The sequence below is a fragment of the Lupinus angustifolius genome, chromosome LG02, assembly GCF_001865875.1.
Source record: "Lupinus angustifolius cultivar Tanjil chromosome LG02, LupAngTanjil_v1.0, whole genome shotgun sequence".
In the NCBI taxonomy this organism is placed as follows: domain Eukaryota; kingdom Viridiplantae; phylum Streptophyta; class Magnoliopsida; order Fabales; family Fabaceae; genus Lupinus; species Lupinus angustifolius.
In genome coordinates, this window is record NC_032010.1 from 4,057,585 (window position 1) to 4,084,367 (window position 26,783).

Below are 26,783 nucleotides of genomic sequence, written 5' to 3' on the forward strand. Positions count from 1 at the left end.
TGTTTAGTTCAACAAATTGACCATTTACTAATAATAGCCAACTTTATTTTCTATTATCCTCTCATAAACTTCGCTTTTATGAAATTAAAAATCTTTCATTTGTCTACTTTACTCATCTCAAATCATGTAAACACGCTCTTCCTCAATTTTACTAATGACTTGGAGTTGTTACAATGAAGATCATCCACATATAAACACTTAAGAATAATATCTCTATCCTTGTTGACTTAGATATATAAAACATGCTAGTATGTAACTCTTGCAATAACCATTATTGATGATGTATGCAACTATACTTATATACCATCTTTAGTTGCTTGATTTCTATAAAATGCTTTCAACTTGCAAACCCGACCAATCTTTATCACCTTATTTTAAGTACAACAATTGTTGGATGTAAACTTCTTCAAATACATTATTCAAGAAAGCAGATTTTACATCTATTTGGAATACGCAGCGTAACCATTCTAGCAACCAGAGCAAATAAAAAACTAAACCAAAGAAAGAATTTTTAATAAGTACTCTCCCCGATCCACCTACTTATCTCGAACCAAACATAATCCTAAAGAATGAATAACTAAGTTTCCATCTAATATCCTATTTATATAAGGATAACTAGAATGAGAAACAAATTTCCCCAATACATGTAAATCATAGGTTGTATATTTCAGCCTCACTCCATAAAATACAAAGGTTTTAACCACTCAAAAAAAAATGATACAAAAATTTGCTTTCACCATTTGATGAAACAGGTTAGTAGCCCAAATCATCCATATCTGGCACCCTGCTTGGAGGTTTATTTTTGTCATTCACATTCTCTACCACTGCTGCTTCAGTTGTTGTCAGTAGCAATGAGACACTGCATCATGAAAAAATAGTTTAACATATATACTAATGGAGAAAAAATGTGTGCATTGACAATGTACGGGTTTTATACATTGTCACTGCATCATTCACCATTCATATTTAATCATCACTGACCGATCAAAAAAAGTAATTCAAATGAATGGTGAATGATGTAGTGACTGTGTATAAGTCTTTACACTGTATATAGATATTGCACTTATAATAATATTTCATTTATGAAGAAAAAATTGCAATGTAATGATATGATTTTACCTGGCAGCATCTACCAAAGCTGATCTAACAACTTTAAGTGGATCTATGATTCCAGCCTTTACCATATCAACATAGACACCTGCTTCAGCAGAATATGCAACAACTAAACATCAAAATATAACTTAAAAACAATCTTTCTTTACTACATTATTATGATTATTCAGAATTTTTTTAATGTTAATGTTAGAATATCCAGAAAATATTTCTATATATATTGGTTCTATCGAATTTGGAAATAGTTTCTAAGCAGGATAAGCTTTGTTCTATAAAGGTTGTAGCTTGTAACTATATCAAGCAACCAGACCAAAGGAAGCTTTGTTCCATTGTCTTGAACCATAGCCAAGGAGGGGAAAAAATATGAGGCAAATAATAATCATAATGCATTTTGATGTGATTTCATGTGTAAAAATTGGGATACAAACCATTAGCAGCATCAAAACCCAAATTATGATTGTCTTGTTCCAACAATTTGCTGTGAACCAAAGTACCATCATAACCAGCATTTGAAGCTATTGTAAATGTAGGTGCCTGTGATAAAGAATATGCATGATCAGAAAAGATGAAAAATTACAAAGTTAAAAAAAGGTCAAAAAATGAAGAGGGAAGAGCTGTTTATGTGATAAAAAAAGAAAGTCGGGTGCAGCAAAAAGGTACAACCTTAAGTGCATTCTGGATAATCTGCACTCCTCTTTTCTCATCAGCATTTCGAGTTTGAAGGTTCTCCAAGACTTTGCTAGCATATAATAGAGCAACTCCACCACCTGATTACAACAATTACATATTGACTTTGATACATGAACAAATACTCGAAAGCTCACGCTACTTGCAGCCCTCTGCATATTTTTTATCCCGTCAAAAAACGGGCAAAAATAAGTTACCTGGAACAATTCCCTCTTCCACAGCTGCTCTAGTGGCATTTAAAGCATCTGTCACCCTATCTTTCCTTTCCCCAACTTCGGCCTCACTAGCCCCTCCAACCTGAAGATATTTTTGTCGATCTTTCATGTGAGGTAATGTATTCAGACTAACCATCACAAACTAGTATTTTAAGGACGAGTAACGAACCTTGAAAACAGCTACACCACCAGATAGTTTTGATAGCCGCTCCTGCGCTTTTTCTTTATCAAATGTGGCAGAACTCTTATCCATAGCCAACCTCAGCTATAAAATGATATTCACTTATATTAAACATCATTATATGAAACAAGCCACATGAAGGGACTTTAAATTGAGTAATGGCAAATAGTCATGATATGAAACATGATTAACTTTTTTAAACTGAAATGTCAGAGTTGTACATAATTTTAGTGTCTGCTCAACCAACATCACTTGATGTACATAGTAGCAAAATTGAAAACTTTGCAGTTCTCACAAAAACACGAAAATGGTATGAAATGGCCGGGCATATAATAATTTGTTTGTGAGATCTACGAGAAAATAAACCACGGAACAAAACATTATCGTCATGTAGTGCTGCATGTTGATTACATTGGCAAATTAAGGTGCTCCAAATGCATGAATAGGCCTATGTTAAGAACCTAGTAATTATTTTCAGTAAAATCAATTATTTCTGCAAGAAAGGGAACTATAGAAAAATCACTCATCTAAATGACTAAACATTTTAAACAAGGAAAGACCAAGCTAAAATATAATACTTTCAATAAAAATGAAAAAAAAAATACCTGCTCACATCTCTCTTCAATGAGTTTCTTATCCCCGCCACCATGTAAAATGATGGAGTCATCGACGGAAACAGTAACCTATTGCATATTTAATTAGCTGCATATATAACGGTTTAAAAAATCAAAGGTACAGATGTTGGTTGAAGGCACAAACCTTTTTTGCAGTTCCAAGCATTTCTGGTTGGACCTTGTCAAGAGTCAAACCACGATCTTCGGTGATGACCTGTTTTCAAATTCATCATAACTTATTCATCGTACATACCTAGTTGTAGTCCTAAACCTTGACTAGATGAGCCATGATTAAAGTCTTAAAAAGAAAATGAGTGCCCTAGTAACAGGAACCAAAAAAAACTATCTGGTAAATAAAACATGGGTAGATAATCACCTCTCCTCCAGTAAGAACTGCAAGATCGTCTAAGCTTGCTCTTCTATTATCGCCAAAACCAGGAGCTTTTATAGCACAAACCTAAAATACAAGAAACTTTAAATAGAGAAAGTGGAAAACAAGTATATACAAAATCGAACTCCTAGTAGCTTGGTAATAAAATGGCAAACACGCATGTCCGTTTAAAATACATAGATACTACTTACATTAAACAAACACCGAAACTAGAGAAAAAAAGCAATAGATGCACTCAAAAGTTACTACTAGAAATTCCAACAATATTAACCAAAATTCTTCTACAAATGATAAATTTTATAAAAGAAATTCGTAAAATGAAAGACTCATGTGGATAACTGCATCCACTTAATTATGCATATGTACTTACGATCGCCAACTATCAGTCAATAGATAATAAAGAAAAAAGTGTGAACCAGAGAACGAAAGAATCCAACATTCATGTTTAATGTACCACAAACTACAAAGTAACTGAGAATATCACCAAGAGAAAAGCCACATAAATCACCTTAAGCCCAGCTTGATGCTTGTTCAGTATGAGCATGGCTAATGCATCACTATCAACATCTTCCGCAACAACTAGGAGTGGTCTTCGATTCTGGTTAACGTTAAAATAGCAAACTAAAGAATGAGAAAATTCAATGCAAATGAAAACGAGCATATTGAATCAAGATTAGCTTATGCACCGTCACTGCCAGCTCCAATATTCTCAACAGCGAATTCATGCCTGAAATTTTCTTGTCATGGATGAGGATAAAGGGATTCTCCAATTCCTAAAAAAATGGAAATTACAATTATGAATATCACAAACAAAAATGAACCCAAATAACACTAACCAAGTAAAATGAAGCTTTTATTCACATTAGGTGCATCATGTACAACTGAATAAACCAAGGTAATATTTATGACAAATTGATTGTACCGCTTAGCTTGGAGCAATGAAGAACAATTTGAACAAATAGAAAAAAAAATTACAAATGAAAATAGGTTTCAGAGAAATGAACAGCAACCCTATGTCCTTAACACATGACCACAAAATAGAAAGATAAACAACTATAAGGACTCCCTTATAGAGGCATTAACATTACAGAGGACAAAGGGGACTCTGTAACAAATACTAACAATAAGAGAATGGAATCGTTTATCCCTGAAATGCTTCTTGTAAAACAACATGCAAGTTCAATTTTTAAGAATTTTTTACATAATTTTAGCGAGAAAAGAAGAAGGCACTTACACATTTCAGGGTCTTTTGATCAGTAATAAAATAAGGAGATATATAGCCTCTGGTTAACTTCATTCCTTCTACCACTTCCAACTCGTTATCCAAAGTATTCCCATCCTGAAAGCTTTAAAATTTTAGATAACCTGGACAGGAACTTCTGCAAGTAATAAGCTCGCAAAATGGATGAAGTTTCTTACAGCAACGGTAATGACTCCTTCCTTCCCAACTTTCTCCATTGCTCTTGCTATCAATTCTCCAATATCACGTTCTCCATTTGCAGATATAGTTCCAACCTAGTTGTTATATAAAAGAAATGAATGGACAGCAAACAAAATATAACCCGGTATAAAGAACGGCACGTAATTTATTTATAAGCAATATAACTAGTGGTACAACCTAATTTTTATCCAAAAATATATAGAGTACTATGAGCTAAATTTATTTCAAGTATCCACTGCCAAAGAAGTTCAATGTCTATGCACCTAAACATAATGATAGCAGAGTATAAACAAGCATTATTCTATAAATCAATTTTCTAAATCAAAATTCATTTAGCAGGAGTAAGTTTTTCTTGAGAAGCCCTTGCACCTGGGTTATCTCTTCCGGCGTACTTATCATTAATGTTCTGCTTTTCAAATCAGTAATTACAGCATCAACTGCCTTATTTATACCACTACGCAAATCCATGACATTTACACCCGCAGCAACTGATTTGCATCCTTCTGTGAGTATTGCCTGAGTCAAAACAGTTGCACAAGTTGTACCTGGAATCAGAGAAGAAACATTGACTGGTAAGATGAAGCCATTTAATGCAAATAATATACGGCCTATGAAGGAAAACTAACGGCGTAGATGAACAGAGGCCATGTCCATGCTTTCTTCCAAGTGTGAAAAGGGGTAAAAAATTGAGAGACTATTTTAATCATCTTTATAATATTAAATAACTTATAAATTCAATCCAATAGTTATAGGCTTATAGCAACCATTGGGCAGAATTTTCTTCATCCTATGATGTACCGATACTTCCATTTGCTTCCTGTATCCGTATCAGATATATATCTAATATTGAAACTCTTTGATATTTCACCTATAAGTAGCAATGAAGTATCCAAGTCAAACTATTTTTATAAACAAATTATAAATCTGACACTCTTAATACTTTACTGATACATACTGTAAAGACCATCTGAATTGACTCACCCCTTCAGTTTTTTTTATACACATGATACAATCCCAAGATTTTCGCACAATATTTCTCAGTAAATAGGATCTAGACACAAGAACCAATCTACAGGGTGGAAGCATTTTTGAGAGAGAGAGAAAACACAAAGCACATATTGAACCAAGTAGAAATGGAGGAACAAACATGGCGGCCTAGTGTACAACGCTCCCACCAAGTGGTGTCTGGGAGGGCAGATGTTGCAGCCTTACCATGCAAGCAAAGAGGCTATTTCCAGCATTCTCGAGCATGTGACCTCTTGGTCACTATGAAGAAACCTTACCCTTGCACTGAGGTTCCCAAGAAATGGAGGCAAAGAGAGAGAAAAAAACATTCAAACTGTCAAGTAGGAGCATACAAAGAAAAAAGTTGAGCTTGTGTATTGCATTGAGAAGCAATAAGAAGACATGTTTCTACATAAGGGACTCTATTCCTTTCTCCACCTAACTCTAATCTAGAAGAGCAATTCGGGTGATGATCAAGGAGGGAATGACATTGATATTACTCCTATTTGTAAACAATAGGCAACGATTTCTTATGACCACAATATATATATACTTTTTATTTTGTAATTGGAAATATCTAAGAATAATGTTTTTTAATTAGGAATTTTGGAAAATAATTATATGTTTAATAAACTTATGCATATTTTATATTCATATATCATAAACATATTGGAGTCTATATTTTTAAAAAGGAGGTGTATCTTCATGTCGCACACAGATATATATGTATATATATCATATTCACTATCTGTATTGCATCTATGCATCATAGTCGGTTTCATAAGTAACTCTTGATACTTAAGTAAGCTCTATACCAAATGTGTGTTTAAAAGGCCTTTGACTACTTTACAAAATGTCTCAATTAATGTTATGGCAATTTGGCTTCCTAGAACTCGCTTGTAGAACTTATACGAAGTCACATAATAAAAAAAAATCAAATTCTTAATGGACACTCATGCCAAAACTTTGGATATAAAAAGGTAGAAAGGAAAGTAATGACCATCTCCAGCAGCAGTATTGGTTGCCTTCGCCACCTGCTTCACGAGTTCTGCACCAAGATTTTTTGATTTGTCTTTAAAGTTGATACTCTTGGCAACTGTTACGCCATCCTTTGTCACCCGAGGATTACCATGACTTTTCTCAATAATCACATTGCGACCCTGAATCAATCAATTAGAAATATAAAATAAAATAAAGTCACAATATATAATGTCAATTTCCCCTCCAACACTAATTACAGTCATCATCAACAAAAATGAACAATTCCTATCAACAAAAAGACTTCCAACTTGATTCAATCAATCAAATAGAAATTAAGAGAAAATAAAGTCACTCTTGATCTTCACCATGTAAAATTCTTGTTTCATCTTGTATAATCAAAAACACTAATTATAAAACATTATAGTATATAAATAAAACATTATAGTTTCTTGTTTCAACATGTATCATTAACAAGAATTACAAACAATATATGAGAACAATACCTTGGGTCCCATAGTAACTTTAACAGCTTCAGCAACCTCAGAAACACCCTGAAGTATAGCAGCACGAGCCCCAACACCAAAGTTGATATCTTTGGTCACATAGCTTCTTTTTGAAATAACCCCATTACATATCTACCCCCAAAAACATTAAAAAAACATCAATCAATATATACAAACATATTATGAACCAAATTGCAATATAACACTAACAAAAAAACTGAAATTTATTCTTACAAGGTTCTTAGAGGTGGAAGAAGCAACAGAGGAAGCTAATTTAGATGCGAATCGGTACATTGCAAGCAGCCACAAGGTAGAATGAATGGAGGAAAGTGTGGAGAAGAGAAAAGAGAAAACAGTAAAACACTAATGGCTAATACTAATAGGGCTTTAGACAGGGTTTAAGGTTTTATGGTTTTTGTTTTGTTTTGATTTTTTGGGTTTTGACGATGATGGCCCAAACTAGAAGGCCATTACTTTTTACTTTATTTTTTTAAATATGAAAATTTTATTATTAATAATACTTTGATATAAGGTTTCCATAGATCATAGAAAGATCAAAATATCAAATATTTGATTTCTTTGGATGATTGTTGTTGAGAATAACCAAAAGATTAATTTCTTACTTATAGAATAAGAGAATATATTAATAGTATAAAAAATAACTTTAATTTGTCCTGATTATAAGAGATAAATTTTTAAAAAGTTTTGATGAACTTTTTATTATATACTTTATATTTTCTATATAATATTTATTATTATTTCCTTTATTAGCTCATATTAAATATTTTGACTATATGGTTGTTGTCATTATTACTATAATTTAAGGAGCAATATTAAATTGGAGTAAGATTATAATATTATAATATTTATAAAAAATAAATAAATATGTTTATTACTATGCAAATTTAGTTTTGGGTACAAAATTTAGATTCAGTTCACTATTTAAGGTTAGATAGGGAACGAGCATGACCCGATTCGTCGCGTCTCATGTACTCATTCATTATATTTGTACGCATCTCTATTCAATTATCGAACATAGTGACATCTCTTTGGTCGAAAGTATGATTAATTCTCTAATTTTTTCATCACACATACATGATTACATATATCATCTTATATTTCAAATTGCAAATCCATAATAATAAGTAATATTGAGAAAACATGTATTATATTTAAGTAATATTGAGAAAACTTTATGTATTATATTTAATTAGGTTCTAGAGTCGGGTTCAGGTTCAAATACCGTTAACATTTAAGGTTGGATTAACTTCAAAATTAGGGCAGTTCGACCAACTTTTAGGATCGGGTAAGGGATAAATCTTACCAGACTCAACTCAGCCCATGCTCAACCATACTATTAGAGGGAGCATGAAGTGGTATACCTTTGGGACACAAGATGTTTCAAAAGATTAAAGAATGTTGAGAAGAAAACAAAAAGATTAAAGAAAGGAAGGAAGAAGATAGATAATAACAATGAGAATCTAAACTTAAATCTTGCAACTGTATTACCTTAGAGCCTTAGAAGTTATATATAATTATATATAAATCACATTTGTGAAGTTGTCAATGAATTGCTCAGTACTGGATCCCCTTGCGGTTGTGTGTGGCCCCTTCAAGTTAAACTCTGCATTAACACTGCAACATTCAAGTTTTTTCCTTTGGCATGCAGTGAGTTTGAGGACATTGAGAAACCTCTTCCTGATTCAAGTTTTCAAAAAGAGGGTCCTCTAAGTGATGCAGAAGGGAAACTTTCTAGAGTTCAGTTGAGAGAAACAGTTCTGGCAGCAGTTGAGAAGTTTCTCTAGAGGTAGCACAAATGAGTATTGATTTTCAACTAAATTTTCACTATAGCCAGAATAACAGTTCTGATGAGAGATGGCTTCTGTTTATGAACCATAATACATATAGTCTCACAAAGTGTACCACAATCTTGTCTAAGGTTTCTAATTAGTCAAGAAGCATATCTTTCATCATTAATTATCGATATCTAAATGAATCGCCAAATCAGAATCCGTGGCACATAGTTGTACTGTGGCACACTCTGTGAGACAGCTGATATGGTCCCTCTATCTATAAGTATGGTAAAAATACACTTCAAGCAAAATGAATAAACTTGTGTCCTTGTATGAGATATTCATTTTACCATTTTAAGTATAGAAACATAATCTGTATCATGTATTTCCTGAGCTGCTCTTGAAGTAAAACTTCAGCTATGGAACACTTAGAAACAGGTTTCAATTGTGAAATGCAGATGAATTCTAAGTCCAAATTCCAGTATAAAAGACCTTTGCTTCTTGCTGTTCAGTATCCTTTTTCCTACTCTAAATAGAAACTAAATCAATCTATTGTTAGCATTTTGCAAAGTGTTAGGATTCATACTTGCCAACCCAATTCTCCACTCTTGAATAAAGCATTTTGAACTTGATCTATACTTTTTCCGTGACCAAGTCCAAAAGAAATTCTTGTAAAAATTTCATAAATAGGTGACAAATCGTGTACCCAAGGAATCACATACTTCTACCAAGTACTTGGTAACAATGATTGTAATGAATTCATTCTGATTGCTTCAATTTTAGAGAGCCAAAGCTCATATTTGTTTCATCTTTCTGTTGCATCTCTGATATCTTTAGAATGTTGGATTAGTTTTGAAGTTGTTATTTGTATAGCTATTCTAAATATCAATACAATATTTGTACCAAGAAATCATGAAATACCATATTTTTATATTTCAACACTGTTTACATTTTTCCTCTCCCATTTCATCACATCCCAAGTCAATAATAATACAATATTTGTACCAAGAAAACATGAATGTTGTATATTTTTAGATTTGGTGAAACACATCCCTCCTTATACACCAGCCAATTTCTCCAATGTTTCTCTCAAAATCTTCAGTCCCATGTACCTGTCACAAACAAAAACAGACATAGTATCATAACATCTATAAGTAGATTTTGACCAAACAAAAATGTGTTGTGAATACCTGCCCATCATCATCACAGTTGCTTGAGGATTGGTTCCTGGCGACTCGGTAAACGTTGATCCATCCACAACACGGAGTTTATCGACACCAAGAACCATATAGTCATTGCTGACTACCTTCCCCACATGACACCCACCATGGTAATGCCAAATTGTGATCACGGTGTCCTTACAGAACTGCTCGAGTGACTCCGTGTCGTTGGGATGCTTAGGTATGAGGTTTACATTAGCCTTCACACTGAGGTTAAGCAATTTCTCTGTGGTTTTTCTATCAGACAAAGTGTAGTTTGTGAAATGTTGTGACTGTACAACCTTAGTTGCAAGTCGAATACCTTCGACACAGCGCTGAAGATCGTAAGGGTGGCTGAAGTAGTTGAAGGTAACAATAGGATTGTCCTCTACATTGGTGTTGTTCAGCCTGAGCTTGCCTGCTGACCAAGCACTTGCAACTTTTGACAAAATAAAGCCTCCCTTGAATGCTTCAATCGGTATGTCGCGCTTGTTATCCCGAAACGCTTGAATTGCTTCTTTTGATCTTTGCTTTGGAGGAATTGTGGAGAGCTGTCCAATCTGGTTTATCATGTAATAAAACAGAAATCTGACTTGTCATTGATATATATTGATAGTTGCTAAAATCTAATGACATTTCTGGATCATATATGTGAATTTTAAGACCAATTTGTAGCTAGCTTGTAATTGATCACTATTTTTTTCAACCATTAATGTACTAAATGCTAAGTGGAACAATTGGAGACTAATATATGATACAGGATTCAACACGGTTTTAAATTTCGGCTATAGTCGCAGTTAGTTTACATGGTCATCAATAACTGTCAAAACGTATGGACAATGCGGTTGCAATTACAATTATAATAGAGTTGCAGACACTATCAAAACTGCAATATTGAGGCCATGACTACGATAACGGACCGCAATTTAGAACCATAGAACTTATAATTAACATGTAATTGTATGCACATTAGTTATATTAACATTGTATAAATTTAGAGAGAAAATTGCATACCTCAGCTGACAACATACCATGGTGGCAGTGAATGCTATCATTGGATTGGCTAAACCCACTGCTTGCCTCAATGTACACACCCAACTTGGTAATACCCACTGTTTGTATAAGTGACTGATTAACTGGCCTATTAAAAGGCACAAAAACTGCGTTCATTGGATTATCTACCATTCCCTTTCCAACAAATGGATTGTCATGAACCATTGTTATGTTCAAGTTTTGGAGTTCAGATTTTGGCCCAATTCCACTAAGCATTAGTAATTGAGGTGTCCCAATTGCACCACTAGAAACTATCACTTCACTATGCCTATCATTTCCTAGTATTGCCTCATGTTGTCTCCCATTTTCATCCTTGAATATAACCCCAACAGCTTTTGGTTTTTCTCCTGCAATAGTAAGTAGCATTTGCTATTTCAGTCATATGAGAGTTACTTGAGAATTAATCCACATACATAGATATACACATATATTGAGAACAATGCTTTAGTATGAAAGATACTAGTAGCCAATAAGTCATTAGATTAAAAGTTAGTTAGCAGTCATATGATTTAACTTTTAAGAATTAATTCTCACATCTTTCGTGCTAACACACTACTCTAAATGTTATATGTACCTTTATGATCAAAAACTATCTTTTGGACAGTGGCATAGACCAAAACAGTAAGTTTGTCAGGGTTCCCTGAAGCAAGGAGTTCGGCGGTTGTGTGGCGGCGGCCGAATCTGTCAAAAATAGTTCCACCAACTTTGGTTCCATAGATATGATCATATGTGAATCCATTGAATGGAGACACCCCGGAATCTAGAAGGCTCTCCTTCACTGCATCCTGATATGGTGAAAACTTTGGATGGTAAACAATTCTCTTCTCAATCCATTGGTATGACTCATTTACTAGATTAGCATCCCACCCTACCTTCTCTATAAACCTGCATTCATGTAAAATGTCATAGGTTAGGAGAAGAACGGCTCAATACACGAGACTCTAACGAGATAAATAAAAACATATTGGTCTAGAATGCTGAGTGAGTTATTAGTTGAGTGTTGCCTAAGTTAAATTCAGTGAGATGAGACATTAAGTCTTATAAATAAGTTATAGTTGCATTAACATTTCATATAATTTCATTTTGTAATCAACACAACAAGGTTTTCAACTGGATTACAATATCTAATTGTTTTTTCTCTTGAGTCTAGTGGAGAAGAGATATAAACATAACAGGGTTTTCTTAATGGTCTCAATCAAGATTTGTGACATTCCCTTTCTCAAAACATTCATGTCTATATCTCTCATTCATGAAAAAAAATGAATAAGGGTGTTAATAGTTTATTTATAGAACACAATTTGATGAATGAAATTTATGAAGAAAATTATTGTTCTAGTTCTTTTTAGGACTAGGTTTCTTTGGTTCTAGTATGATTTTCAGTTTTATCTATACTATATCAAAATTTGAAATAACTTCCTTCATGGTGTAATTTTCATTTCCTATTTTGCCCTTCACATTATTTAATTTTTACAAAAAAAATTATATAATCTTAAGGAACTACCATCAATACATTAATTAACCACATAACTCACATTAAATTAAACATTATCATAAACACAAAAAATATAATATAAAGTATGCCAAACACAACAAATACATTCTAATTCAAAAAATGAAATATATAAAAATTGAATATTTAGTATCACACAATATTCGCCGGCAGGCACAAAGTGTCTGTACACACTAGTATACAATAAATGAATTTGTTATTAAAATATTCTTATATGCTCAATTTGATTGAAAAGATAAAAAAATAATTTAATTTCATTGATGAATGACAGTTTTGATATAAAACTAATTTGGTTCCCACAAGTATCATCGCACTGGAGGCAATTCTGTCTGAGTCGGGCATCCATAGGTATGTAGGATTGTCTCTCCCAGCGAATATTTTTTTCATCTACAAGATTCAAACCTGAGATTTTGTTTAAGAAGAATAGTATGTACCACTTGAACCAAACTCGTCCGCAGTCTTGATAAATTTAATACAATTGTTGACAAATTTAATACAATTGTTGACAAATTTAATAATGTTTCCACAGTTTTTAGTCAGCCTTATAAAAAAGAAGAGAGCTGCCTAGAAAGTTAAAAAAATGTTGAAGAAACTTGTCTATATTTTAAGTAACTAAAAGAAGTACACATTTGTGCTAACATTACAATTCATAGAGTCATACAGAAGTTTGTGTATCAATAAATATGAATGAGTATGACATTTAATGAGTTTAACTTAAATTTATATAATGTTGGGAAATTGTTAGAATTAATCTATAGCCAAAACATCCTATAAATATCTAATATGGTGTAATTTTTTATTGACTCTTTTACACTTCTAATTAACTATTATTACAATGTTTTTATACATAAATAATATAATATTAATGAGTTAGAGAAAGTTACATACCTAAAAATATTATATTATCAATATAGTTTTTTAAAATAATTACAATTCATTTTCATATTTCTTTTATCACAAAAAATATAATATGATTCTCTTAAATATTTAATACTAAGAAATAAGAATGCAAGTCGACATACATAAAATGTCTATCGACACACTAGTATGTATAAACTCAAAATGTGAGTATGCAGTTAGCATATTGTTTATCATATATGTTAATTATTATTAACTTTTCAAAAAATTTATAATAAGTTGATAGATACTAAACTCTAATCAATTATAGCATCATGCTGATGCATATGATTTGTTATCTTCTCATCCATGCCATTTATTTCATGCCAAATACAGCATAATAGACCAAACAAATTTGGCAGTTTGGCCAGAAAAGACTACACATCTATGTAAACTAAAATAAATGCAAAAAGATTCCATGAAGTTGTTTTTTCTTTGTCATTTGGTTATGGAAATGAGAAAATAGACACTCATGTGTCAATTATCAAAGCAATAATTTGTGAAAATAACTCTTATAAGTATATTTGAATTGACATCTCAATTAACAATATATTTATACACCAAATGTCTATTCCACTTTAAAGTGTAGAATCTTCAAACATTAATACATGTTATATATATATATATATCTATATATTATATCTCCATCTCAATTATATAAATATATATGATAATGGTAAAGATAGAAAAACAAACTATGTGATGAATATAAATAAAGGATAAAAGTATAATATAAAAATTAATTTTTGTAATAAAATGGTTATATGTATAGTCTATAGACATACATTTACCAGTGTTTTGACTTATTATATACACATATTTGTGAGAATAACTTCAACAACGATTATGTAAACTCTCACCAAAATAAGATTTTGATAATTTTAATTTCTAAATTTTTTGTTTGGGACATAAGAACTCTAGGGGAATTATATAAAAACTTAGATACTTGCTATGCCAAGGGTTTTGATTGTTGTCCTTCTTTCTATAAGATGGACCAGATTTTCAAAGAAAACATTAATGTCTTTCTCAAAAATTAAGATTTAGTTGTACTAATGAACGTTTTATCATCTACCTTGACACATAGTCACATAACATACAATAGGGACTTAACCTAAAGCTTAAATATAATGTACCAAATATATAATCTTCAGCTTCTCCAAAATTATTTTCATCAGAGTATTATTTTTATAAAAAAAATGAGAACAAATGATTTAGCATGACATATAACCGAAAGTTAAGTCTCAAAAAAACTAAGAGTATGATAATGTTAAACTATTTTTTCACCACAAATTTATTTCTATTTTTATTTTTTTAAGAAAAGGAAAGTGATAGGCTCAAAATAAATATTTTTTTACTGTCCACTCCCAAAACAGATACTTTGCTGGATAAGTAAAAAACATATATAATTTACATTTTTGCAATGAAAATATATAATTTACATTTTTGCAATGAACATATATAATTTAAATTTGATCTTCTTCCCTTTTGAAACAACTTTCCTTTATTATTATTTTTCCTTTTTTAATAAACATACAAGAAGTTTGCTGAAAAGTTGAAGGTATATTAACATCGTTCACGTGCTAGTTCATTAGTTTTGTACCCATACGCCATAGGTCCATTAATAACATCATATGGTGGTTGTATCTGTAGTAAAAGAGATTATTTATAGAAACAAAAAATTTATCTTTACAACTAACTTATTAGTTGTTGTGTGCTTTTTGGACTACAGTTTTTAGATCCATAGATATAACATAGAATAGATGAAAAGTAAGTAAAAGTTAAAGATAATTTGATTTACTGTCACAGAATTTATCAAATTTCAAATGTACAAATATAACTCCTCTTATAGAACTAACACTGGCATGGGAATACAAGAGAGAAAATCACTCAAAAAAATTAAATACAAAAGTTGTAACTTTTAAAATGGTATATATTTACTTTATTCATTATGAAACTTTAAGAAAACAAATAATTAATGCATCTATATCATATGCTACATATCTCAACTATATGCATTGTATTCAACAACAAAAGTCTAATAGAAGTTAATGTTAGAGTTTCATCCCCCAATAACTTTGCATCATTAATAATTATTACTAAAAAACATGGAAAAGAATAAAAGAAAAACACGACGACCCAAAGCACGAATCTCTCACTTAGTAAGGTCTGAGAATGATAGATGTATATAGTCTTATCTTATAAGTAGAGATACTATTTCAGGATTTGGACTCGTAAATTTATGGTCACTAAGTAACAACTTTACTGTTGCGTTAGACTTGGCTAGATCAAAATTTATGAAGAGGTATGGGTGAAGAATATAGAATTAGTGAAACCTTACCTTTGGCTAGCTCTAGTATAGAATCCAGCATTGATAGAACTACCACCACCCAAAATCCTTGCCCTTGCATTGTGTACTCCATCAGTTGAACAGAAATATTGAGAAGCTGAAGTTGGTGAAGTATCTGCTAAGGAAATGTGGAAGTTCCTTAGGAATGTGACATTGGAATTTGTGTAAGGAACACCTCCTCTTTCAAGTAATAGGACACTGAAATTCTTAGAAAGTGTTGCAGCTAAAGGGCACCCTGCAGTTCCACCTCCTACTATTATATAATCATATGCATTGTTGGTTGAGCTTGTTGATATTGATGGTGGAATTTGGAATGAGCTAGCATTTTTTATAAATGGGTACTTTTTATTTTCATACTTGTTTTGCTTACCTGCAATCAAATTTCATGAACAGTTTAATTAGATTTTCTGCTATAACTTAGGACCAATTATAGTTTTTTAAAAAGAAAAGTGAGATGAAATATTGTAGAATAATAATGGTAACACATTTGTAATTGAAGACAAAAAAAAAGGAGCATAAGTATAAAACAGAATAATTTGTGTGAAATGTTAAAAAACTAGCAAATTGAATATATTGTATGTGATCTAGGTATTTAACTCTAGATTTATGCTACGAAATGATGCTCCATATAAAATATAAGAGATAAGAACCACTACATTTTGCAAATTCCTACTGACCATTGTAATAACTATGCCAGTGTCAAAGTACATATTTATAACAATTAATATATCATTCATAATTTATTTATATTAGTTATATTTAAAAGTCAATTATAATTAAATATTAACAGGCCCAGGAATAATGTAAATGTAAAAATTTCTTCCAGCTAGTTATACATCTTTTCTATGTATGACAACATGCAAGGAACATAATCCAGATTCCATTATGTAATATAAAAAATGACATACAAAGAACACTGGAAGATATACAAGAATTTGGCTTCTTTATCCTTGAAAAATAAAAGAGAAGAAATATTTCTGAAAAAATGTCATTCTTATGCATATAAAATTAGTTTTCACAGAGAATAATCTTTGAGAACACAAACAGAAGAGGTAGAGAGGAAGAAAGATGAAATTGAATAATAATATAATAAAGTTGTAAGAAGAAAAAAGTGATGAACCTTGACATTGAGGTAGAAAGTTGCAGAGCCATAGAACTAAGTACAACAAGAATTTGAGTGCACCAACTGAAGCCATTGAGAGTCACAGGCCACAGAAAAAGCACTCAACTGAAGAAGCTGCTTCTGCCAAACCTGGCTAAATCTCATTGGTCTTGTTTTGTGTGCACATTATTTATATACTTAAGATACATCTAAAGTACATATATTAATTTAATAATATAATCTATTAGTTAATATGAAACATTATAAGATGAAAAACTAAAATTAAGAGCATGAAAATGTAGCTCTACACTATAGTAACACTGAAGCTATCACTGAATAAAGCATTTAATGATGAAATGAATGCCACAGTTGGAGTCAATAGAATCTGGCCATTGGATTTGAAATTGTAATTTTCGGATGTTGTCCATCAATTTATACAAAGACAGCTCACTCAACACCCGGCATATGAGTAGAGATTCTTTCCGGTATTGAAGAGAAGTAATCTTTTATACTTAATTTTAGAATAAGACAATAATTACAAGTATAAACAAAAGGATATAATTGTCTTATCATACTTTTTGTTTTATTTTATACAATATTTCCCTCTCTATTATTGGAGAGGAGTCTGAATCCCCTACATATATGTCATCGAAAATTATATAGTTAAATTTAAAAAAGACAGTCCACTTCATGAGATTATAACGAAGTTTGTGAATGATAAATGTATTGTAAATCATCTTACTTCCACACAAAAATAAAATAAGTTATTTTTAGGTTTTGAAAACAGACCATTTTATTATTATGCCTATGATCACCCTCTAAAACTAATATCCCACAAAAAATATGTAAGCTTTTTCCTTTTCCTCCTTTTTTTTTTGTTATTAGATTAAAGTTCACAACCTGGATATGTTGATTCAACTGTCCCTGGTACTTTGACTTAGTTATTCATTATTATTGTTACCAACATTCACATTCTCAGCACCTACAAAGAGAATACAATAATAGAAATTAGAAATAAAAGAAAATGTTTTGCATTGTTATCATATGAATTTGAATTGAATCCTACATAGAATTATTCATATAGTGGAAAGTATGTGACATCACTGCTACCAGTAATATTGGTTAATATAATTGGAACGTGAATATGAAACTATAACCCATTTGATTAGGTGATTAAGGGCTGATAAAAAATAATTTTCTTAACATTGACCTAAAAGGATGATGATTGATTTTTTTTATAAGAAAGTTAACTATTTAATATATTAAAGAAGTAATAGATTTAATTTATCAATATTTTATTTCATTTTTTTAATTCTTTAGGCTTAGTTCTTAAGCCAGTGTTTAAAAAACCCAAAACAGGGCCAACAATTATATAGATTTTCTTTTAGAAAAAAATGAATTTTATAAACTTTTTTTACGAAAAGTGATTAATGTAAAATTACAAACTATAATGTGTTGAACTATGAGCCTGGAAAAGGAAAAAGAAAAGTCTAAACAAAGTGGCTTCAATTTACATATTTTAGAATTGATTAGGCTGAGAATAGGAATATGAACCATATTGGGAATGAAAGTTCCCATGTTAATAGTTAGATGTTAGTGATTACCCTAACATGGTTTGAGGGTCTCCACCTTCCAACTCAGCCTCACGCTTTAAAATCTATGCATTATTAGTATAAAGTTTTTTACATTATTAGCCTACTATTTATCATTATTTTATATTACTTTTTTCGAGAATTAATGATAGTTAATATATAAATGATGAATGATTTATTAAAGATGTTAATAATACTTACATTATCAGTATATACATATTAAATTCACTCATTATTGTGATAGACTAGATAATCATGCCTCCTTATGCTCAAAAGTGTAAAGTTTTCACTATAAATAGAAGTGTGAAGTTTTATATGATGGTTAAAATGAAATAAATCTTCCAAATAAATTTTTAATTAGCAAGAGATATGGTGATATAAATGGGAAGCGTATTGCATATGGCAATGAATAGAGTACTCAATACCTTAACTTAGGAAGTATACTAATAAGGGTTTTTCATACACGCTACATATTTAACACATATCTTTTACTTAGAAAAATATGCGGGTAAATTTAGGCAGTTTCAAATGCTCCAAAGTTCTTCGATTTTTCGGCAGAAATATGATTGTGCTCTGTAGATTATGTGTATCAACTTCACCAAGACACCAACAAGATGTGTGTCAACTTCACCTTTTTGTTCACCTTCTTGTTATTGCTCCAGTAGTATAAGACCTCATTAAATCCTAAAATGATTAAAAGATTAAGAATTCTATTCCTGGAAGTAATATCTATCGGGAAAGGCAATTATGTACCTAAAATTAATTCCTTACTTAAAGGTGAAAATAACCTTGATAAAACAAAAAAATGTGCCAAATAATCAAAGGGGGCAATCACCTTCTTGTTGTTTGCCCTTATAGTCTAAGATATTTCTTGTGGAAGTTGGTGACTGAATGATCTTGTAAATTTTCTAATGTTTGTCTTGTAGTCATCCAAAGTTTTCTTCTAAAAATTTCCAACTAATTAATATTTTTTTAAATCTATATAATGAATGCCTGATCCTCAAAATTTTCGAAGTTCTAATATCTTTTTTGGTATATGGAAGGGTTCCTTCGCCCATTAATAAAGGACTAACCTTTTTCTAATATATGATATCGCCTCTTACTTTAAAAAAATTGTATATATCGGAAATATATAAATTTTATATATTCTCGCTGCATTATCTATTATTCATGTTTAATTAGTATTATCTCTTTAAAAAAATAATACAAATGAATGATAAATGACTGTACGTAAATTTTTACGTTGGCAATGCAAAAAATATTACAACATGGTAGTTAATTATGAAACATTACATATATCCATTATAAATCTTCCATGTAATTAGTCGGTTGATTTATATATTGGTATGTGTTCCACCTGGTTAAATCCGGGTTGTTTCATAATCGTATCGAGTATAGAATTATATTAAGCATTCATCATTCACCCATCAAGGCCAGACTAATATTACTACAAGTGTCATTAATGCATCTGAATCACCATTAATGTACCTCTAGCTTACCATTAATGTGTATTTGGCTCGTCATTAATGCGTTGCATATATTCCACCTGTCATGCCTCCTGTAAGTTTCACTTGCCCCCAAAAGATCGACAATAGCAAACATGCAAGATAGTTAAGGACAACTCGATATACGCTTACCATACTCCTACCGTACCTACTAAATTATAACCAACCACTGGCCAGATGTCACGTCAACCATTTCAAACTCTATAAATAAGAGGCTCATACATAGGAAATATTAATAATATCTCATTCCCTCATTTATTGTTTGCGTTCATTGCTTCATGCTCTCACTTCTCTCTTATTTACTATCATTCTCTCTCATAAATCACATATTGACTTGATCGTCGAAGAACCTTTTCACATACCTTCCCTGGCGGGTCCAGATAGCATCCAGACCAAGGTTCCTGACTTCTATTACTCAACCGTGCATCCAATTCCGACCATATTCGATCAACACAAAAGAACATTAGCGTCGTCTATGGCTTACCTACAATATAGTGACCATCCATAACCAAGCTCAACCCCTCATCCAAGCAAAATCAATCACTACAAACATGCCTCCGAATCGTGATACTCCTTCCATTGACCCTCCAGCACTAGTACAACCATCCCAACAAGCAAGCCAAAGTCATCTCCAAACCCTACCCTAGAACACCTACCACTCAATAGCTCCTCCATATGATCCAAACTCAAGGCCAAATTATCCAGCAATAAGCCTAACTATTAGTTGAACTCCGCCAGCACAAACTTGAGTCTAGTAATAGACCTTCTCGGCCAATTGCCGATGAGCACTCTGCCGAGTCCGCCGAAGCATCCCAACCTGTAGCCCCCAAACACAAAAACCACCCATACAACCCACCTCTCCGACTATAGCTCCTCACGAGCAAGACACCCATTCACTAAAGTAATCATGTCCTCACCGCTACCTAAGCACTTAGCTCGCTAAAGTAACATTGACCAATATGATGGCACCACTGATCTGCAAGACCACCTAGATGCCTTTGAGACTTCTATGCTTTTTCATGGGGTGACTAACCCCATCATGTGTCGAGTCTTCCCTCTCATCCTGAAACGTGCTGCCTTGTAGTGGTTTACATGGTTGGCACCAAATAGCATCGATCAATGGGTAACTCTCGCCAACGGGTTCAACATTTGGTTTACGACAAGCAATAAACAACCAAGATCTTCCTATACCATGTTCAACATCCGGTAGAAACAGCATGAGCCTCTCTGTGCATACTTGGACAAGTTCAACATGGAGGCCATGAAGGTCCGCACCTTAAGTCCAGAGGTGTCAGTGCACATATTGGTTACATGGCTGCAAGACGGCCTCTTCATGCAATAATTGGCCAAATACTCAGACCTTACCATGGAAGACCTTTAGTCGAAGATTCAGTAGTTTATCAACCTGGAAGAAACTCAACCAACCCGCCCATCTTCTGACCACATAGAATACCAACTCCCCTCATGGAAAACCGAACAACCAAAACTTCATGAACATCCCCGAGATGACCCACCTCGACCAACCAAAAAATCAAAATATTCCACATACACTCCCCTCAATGCTAGTCGCTCCAAAATAATAGAAGAAGTCATGGCTACTCATCTGGTGCAGCTTCCTAAGCCCAACCTGGGGAGAAAGCTGGGGGACCCAAGATCGATCTAAATACTATGACTTCCACACTATTTCTAAGCATGTTACAGAAGAGTGAACCCAACTACGAGACATTATTGAAGACTTATTCAGGCAGGTCATTTACAACACTTTATTGCCAAGGAAGCCCGACAGGGACGATCGCCACCATCACGTCGACCCAGTCCTTCTAGGAGACGCTCTCCCTAAAAAGTCAATAGGAGCATCCTCCAAATAGGGATCAAGGAGACAGGTATCGCCCTAGTAACCGACGACAATGGAGTCCAGTGGACATTAATACCATATCAAGAGGATTTGCCGAAGGGGGCACTTTTAGGACAATATGAAAACATGGTAATATGAAAACATGGTAGCACCCCTAATCTCCTTCGACAAACGTGATTATGAAGGTGTTGTCCACGGTCATGACGTTCCCCTCTTCATCACCATCAAGATGAATAACAAGAAGGTCGAAAGACTTTTCGTCGACCAAGGTAATTTGGCAGATATTATGTTATAAGACTTGTTCGTCAAAATAGAACTAAAGGATATAGTCTTGTTACCTTACGACGACCAATTGGTCCACTTCACCAGGCAAGGAATCACCCCTCGAGGATATATGGACATATGACTCACCACTAGGGACCAGCCTTTAACCTAGACAATTTAAGCGACGTTTTTTTATCATTGATAGTAATTCTGCCTACAATGCTATTATAGGCCGACTAACAATAAATCGTCTTGAGACAGTGGTCTCCACACCATACTTGTGCATGAAATTCCTCTAATATGATCTCTAGGTATGCACTGTAAAGGGGGACCAATATAGCGCCAAAAGTTGTTACTAGATGAGCCTCTGTCTAAGTCAAACATCAAATAGAACGCCACCCCCGATGAAAAGACAAAGGGGTGTGCACCTGGTTGAGTTAGACGCTAGAGAAGATGAAGGTGAGTTCCGACCTCAGCCCGAGGGCAAAAAACTTCTCTAAAACTTGGGCTAATAAAGGGCAATTTGGTATACATTGGCAACACCCTCACCGAAGCTCAAAGGTCGAGGTTGATTAAATGTTTGGAGGCCAACAAAGATATTTTTTCTTTGTTAGCTATAGATATGTCAAAGATTGACCCCTCAATCAATTGCCATCGATTAACTACACACCCTAGGGTAAAGCCAATAGCCCAAAAGAAGAGGAAAATGGGCACCAAAAGAACAATCGAGGTTACTCGGAAAATCTCTGAACTCCTGGAGGCCGGTTTTATCCGGGAAATTACTTATACCACTTGGCTGTTCAATGTGGTACTTGTCAAGAAACAATCAAGGAAATGACAGATGTGCATAGTCTACACGAATCTAAACAAAGTATGTCGCAAAGATCCATATCCCTCCTAAACATTGATCACTTAGTGGACAACTCCTACGACTATAAATATTTATCATTTATGGATGCCTACTCCAGATACAATAAAATACCTATGTACCCGCTAGGTCAAGATAAAACTACTTTCATCACACCTATGACTGCATATTGTTACAGGGTCATGCCTTTAAGGTTAAAAAACACAGTGGCTACCTATCATATGATGATGAATGGTGTTTTTGAGGATGAGATTGTGAATCATATGGAGGTCTACATGAATGATATGATTGCCAAAGTCTACCTATAGAAGACCATGTCTCTATTCTGGAAGCCATATTCAGGTGGTTACGTAAATTCAACATGCGCCTCAACCTGGAAAAATGTACCTTTGGGGTTGAGCCTGGGAAGTTTCTTGGGTTCTTACTAACACGCCGAGGTATAGAGGCAAATCCGGTGAAATTTCAAGCTGTTATAGATATGTGAAGCCCTCGCTTAATCAAAGAGGTTCAACAATTGAATGGACGATTGACAGTGTTATCCAGATTTCTCCCTGCATCTGCCAAAAATTCTATCCCAGTCATTCAACTGCTCAAGAAAAGCAAAACATTTGACTAGTCGAATGATTGTGATAAGGCCTTCCAGATCTTCAAACATTATTTGGTCACCCCTAGTGCTCTCCAACCTAGAACTTGTTGAAACACTATTTGTCTACCTGGAAGTAACTAATGAAGCCGTAGCAACCACCCTGGTCAGGGAAAATGAAGAAGGCCATAATCCGATTTACTTCACAAGCAAAGATTTGCAGGCTCCCGAGCTCAAATATCAAAATTTGGAAAAGGTCGGTTACGCCTTCTTAGTAGCAGTGAGACGACTATGACAATACTTTCAGTCCCACCCTATAGTTGTCAAAACAAACTAGCCCATTCGAAAAATCTTGCATAAACCGGAGCTAGCCAGACGAATGATCTCCTAATCCATTGAGCTCTCATAGTTTGACATCTGTATGAACCCAAGACATCCATCAAGAGTAAAGTCTTATCAGATTTCATTGCCGAGTTGACTTCCCAATCGGATAACTCTGGTTAGACATGGACAATGTACATGGACGAGTCGTCCAATCCGCGAGGAAGTGGGGCTTACATCTTACTAGATAACTCAGTTTGGGGTACCGACCACTATTATTAGAGATAATGGAACACAATTTTCAGATCGGAAGTTCAAAGATTTATTATCAGGTTTGCACATCAAACAACATTTTACTTTAGTTGAGCATCCTTAGACTAATGGACAACTAGAGGCTGCTAATAAAGTCGTCTTAAGAGGAATAAAGAAGTGGTTGGAGGAGGCACAAAGAATTTGGCCCGAACAGATGCATCACGTCGTTTGGGCCTATTGTACAACTCCTCACTCTACCATCGGGAGTCAACATTCAACCTCACCTCTAGGGCTGAAGCTATGATCTCGGTAGAAATCGACGAGTCCACTTGGTAGATGTTGCTATTTGATAAAGCCGCCAACTCAACTATCTTAATGCACAATCTAGACTAGATAGAAGAAAAAAAGGACTAGGCCTAAATCCGAGAAACCACCGTCAGAAGATGAATCATCGATAAATACAATGTTTTTGTAGTCCCTAGAGAATTTGAAACTAGCAGTCTGGTCCTTTGTAGAGCAGACATCGGCGGATCCAAAGGGAAGCTAGCACCAAACTGGGAAGGACCTTACCTAGTAACAGACAAAGTCGATAAAGGGGCCTACAAAGTAGAAGACTTGTCAGGAAGGGAGATTCCCGCACTTTGAACACAATGAACCTTTGGTAGTTTTTTTCTTTGAAAATATGTTAAAATTATATATGTAGGTCCCTTTGGCAACCAAACAGCCCATGCAACTCAGTACAACTTATATGTTAATGAGATATTATTCAAATGTTTCCTAGCAGGCCCTGGAGTGGCGATCAATGTCTTATAAAACCCCAGCGCGGACCAAGTCCCCTTGGTCCCCCATTAACAAAGCCCCTCAAGGCTTGAACCCGTCCCCCTTTGACAGTGACCAACATAAAAACCCAAGCGCGGACCAAGTCCCTTTCATCCCCATCAACTAAGCCCCTCAAGGCGTGGATTCGTCCCCCTTTGACGACAGTCTGATTATAAAACTCAACCGAGGACCAATTCCCCTTGGTCTTCAATCATTCACCCCTCAAAGGCATGGGTCTGTCCTCCTTTGACGGCAGACAATATATAAAATCCAAGCGTGGACCAAGTCCCATTGGTCTATAATCATTCACCTCTCAAAGGCATGGGCCTGCCCCCCTTTGACGACGACCTGAATACAAAACTCAAGTGAGGACCAAGTGACATTGGTCTCCAATCATCCACCCCTCATAGGCGTGGGCCCACTCCCTTTTTATGGTGGTCTAAATCTAAAGACGTTATATACCTTGATCTCACATTCTGTACACTAATCGGGGCATCAATTATTTACGACTTATTTGGTCCATCTTATTTAAAAATAGCCTGGGCAATTGCCACTTCTATTTATCTAAATTCATTAACACCAATCCGAGCAGTCGTCACTTAAGAATTATTGAGTCTGATTATCTGATTCATTTTTGGAAATTTGGACAGTCATGACGTAAGAATTTTTCGGTCTCTTTGTCTGATTCATTTATGGAAATCCGTGTATTAGCTACTTAAGCGTTATTCGGTCTACTTTGTTTGGAGGATAACCCAATTGTGTTATTATGTTTTGTTACCTCCGATTAGTGAAGACTCATGATATAAATAAGGGATACCAACAACAAGACAAGAAAATAGAAAACAAACATTTCATTACAAAAAGGAGATTTCAGGAACCGAGCAACACATGATGGAAATGCGAAAAGGAAAAAACAAAGACAGAAAACTAAGAATTAAACTAAGACCCCCCACCACCCTTGCCCGAAATGGGAAGCTTCACCAGGCCATCATCCTCGTCAAAGACGAGCTCTCCCTCAAGAGTAACTCGAGCATCTATCCTCATCCATGACTAGTCAGCCTCTGGGAAAACTAAGCAGACCTGGACAATGACATAGTCCCACCCCGTGATAGACGCTATGACAACTTCGTCCTCCAGATTCGGATAGGACACCTTCATTTGGGCCAGTTCATCGGTCATCCAGGCTATAACAACCCGGGTTGATTCTTTTTGCTCCTTCAACAACTTCAGCTTGTTTCCAAGTTGATGCTTGTCCTCCTCATCTCACCCTAGACGGTCACCCAATGCACCCAGCTCCCTCTAGGCAACCCCCATATTCTCTTAAGCATGCAAGACCGCCTCCCGAGTTTTCTTGAATTGGAGCAACATCGTAGACAACTGCTCGCCGAATGCTAGATTTTACTATTCCTGACTCTTCAAGGCTTCTGCATGTTTCCTCTCAAACTCGTGCAATTCGGCTGAATACTGCTCCTGAAGTTTGGCCAGAGCCTCCTCCCCAACTCGGGTGGCTAATACCTCGTCGCCCTTGAATTACTTAGCCATAGAAGCAGTCAAAACCCCGACTTCCCGGACTTTCCTAAGCAACTCTGTCACAGGCATGTACTCCATGGTCTCAAAAACTCTAGGTTTGAGCAACCCAGCCTCGACTACCCTTGAGATCTTGTAAAGGTAGGATGACTTGGCATAAGTCTT

The 26,783-nt window shown here is 34.2% G+C and overlaps 2 protein-coding genes across 2 annotated transcripts; both read right to left on the bottom strand.

Annotated features, from left to right (window-relative positions):
• On the bottom strand, positions 481–7,510 carry LOC109333563 (chaperonin CPN60-like 2, mitochondrial). The gene is made up of 18 exons (XM_019569054.1): positions 7,366–7,510; positions 7,132–7,263; positions 6,648–6,807; positions 5,012–5,187; positions 4,621–4,716; positions 4,436–4,540; positions 3,888–3,974; positions 3,710–3,799; positions 3,187–3,267; positions 2,956–3,024; positions 2,802–2,879; positions 2,185–2,280; positions 1,998–2,097; positions 1,777–1,880; positions 1,542–1,647; positions 1,120–1,198; positions 754–859; positions 481–698 (listed from the first exon to the last, which is right to left on the bottom strand). The coding sequence occupies exons 1-17, from the start codon at positions 7,423–7,425 to the stop codon at positions 754–756; spliced, it is 1,725 nt and encodes a 574-aa protein (XP_019424599.1). The 5' UTR covers positions 7,426–7,510; the 3' UTR covers positions 481–698.
• Positions 9,816–17,247, bottom strand: LOC109333582 (protein HOTHEAD-like). Its single transcript, XM_019569093.1, has 6 exons — positions 17,051–17,247; positions 15,922–16,300; positions 11,751–12,061; positions 11,138–11,523; positions 10,115–10,683; positions 9,816–10,036 (listed from the first exon to the last, which is right to left on the bottom strand). The coding sequence occupies exons 1-6, from the start codon at positions 17,124–17,126 to the stop codon at positions 9,982–9,984; spliced, it is 1,776 nt and encodes a 591-aa protein (XP_019424638.1). The 5' UTR covers positions 17,127–17,247; the 3' UTR covers positions 9,816–9,981.

Bases quoted from the DNA above. Each gene is read 5' to 3' on its own strand.
- LOC109333582 (XM_019569093.1), bottom strand. From the start codon at position 17,126: ATGGCTTCAGTTGGTGCACTCAAATTCTTGTTGTACTTAGTTCTATGG. The intron at 12,062-15,921 runs GTAAGGTTTCAC...ACATGAATGCAG, and splicing joins TATACTAGAGCTAGCCAAAG to GTTTATAGAGAAGGTAGGGT. The intron at 11,524-11,750 runs GTACATATAACA...TTACTATTGCAG, and splicing joins GATAGTTTTTGATCATAAAG to GAGAAAAACCAAAAGCTGTT.
- LOC109333563 (XM_019569054.1), bottom strand. From the start codon at position 7,425: ATGTACCGATTCGCATCTAAATTAGCTTCCTCTGTTGCTTCTTCCACC. The intron at 3,800-3,887 runs GTGCATAAGCTA...AACGTTAACCAG, and splicing joins TATTGGAGCTGGCAGTGACG to AATCGAAGACCACTCCTAGT. The intron at 2,880-2,955 runs GTTTGTGCCTTC...AATATGCAATAG, and splicing joins TGCTTGGAACTGCAAAAAAG to GTTACTGTTTCCGTCGATGA.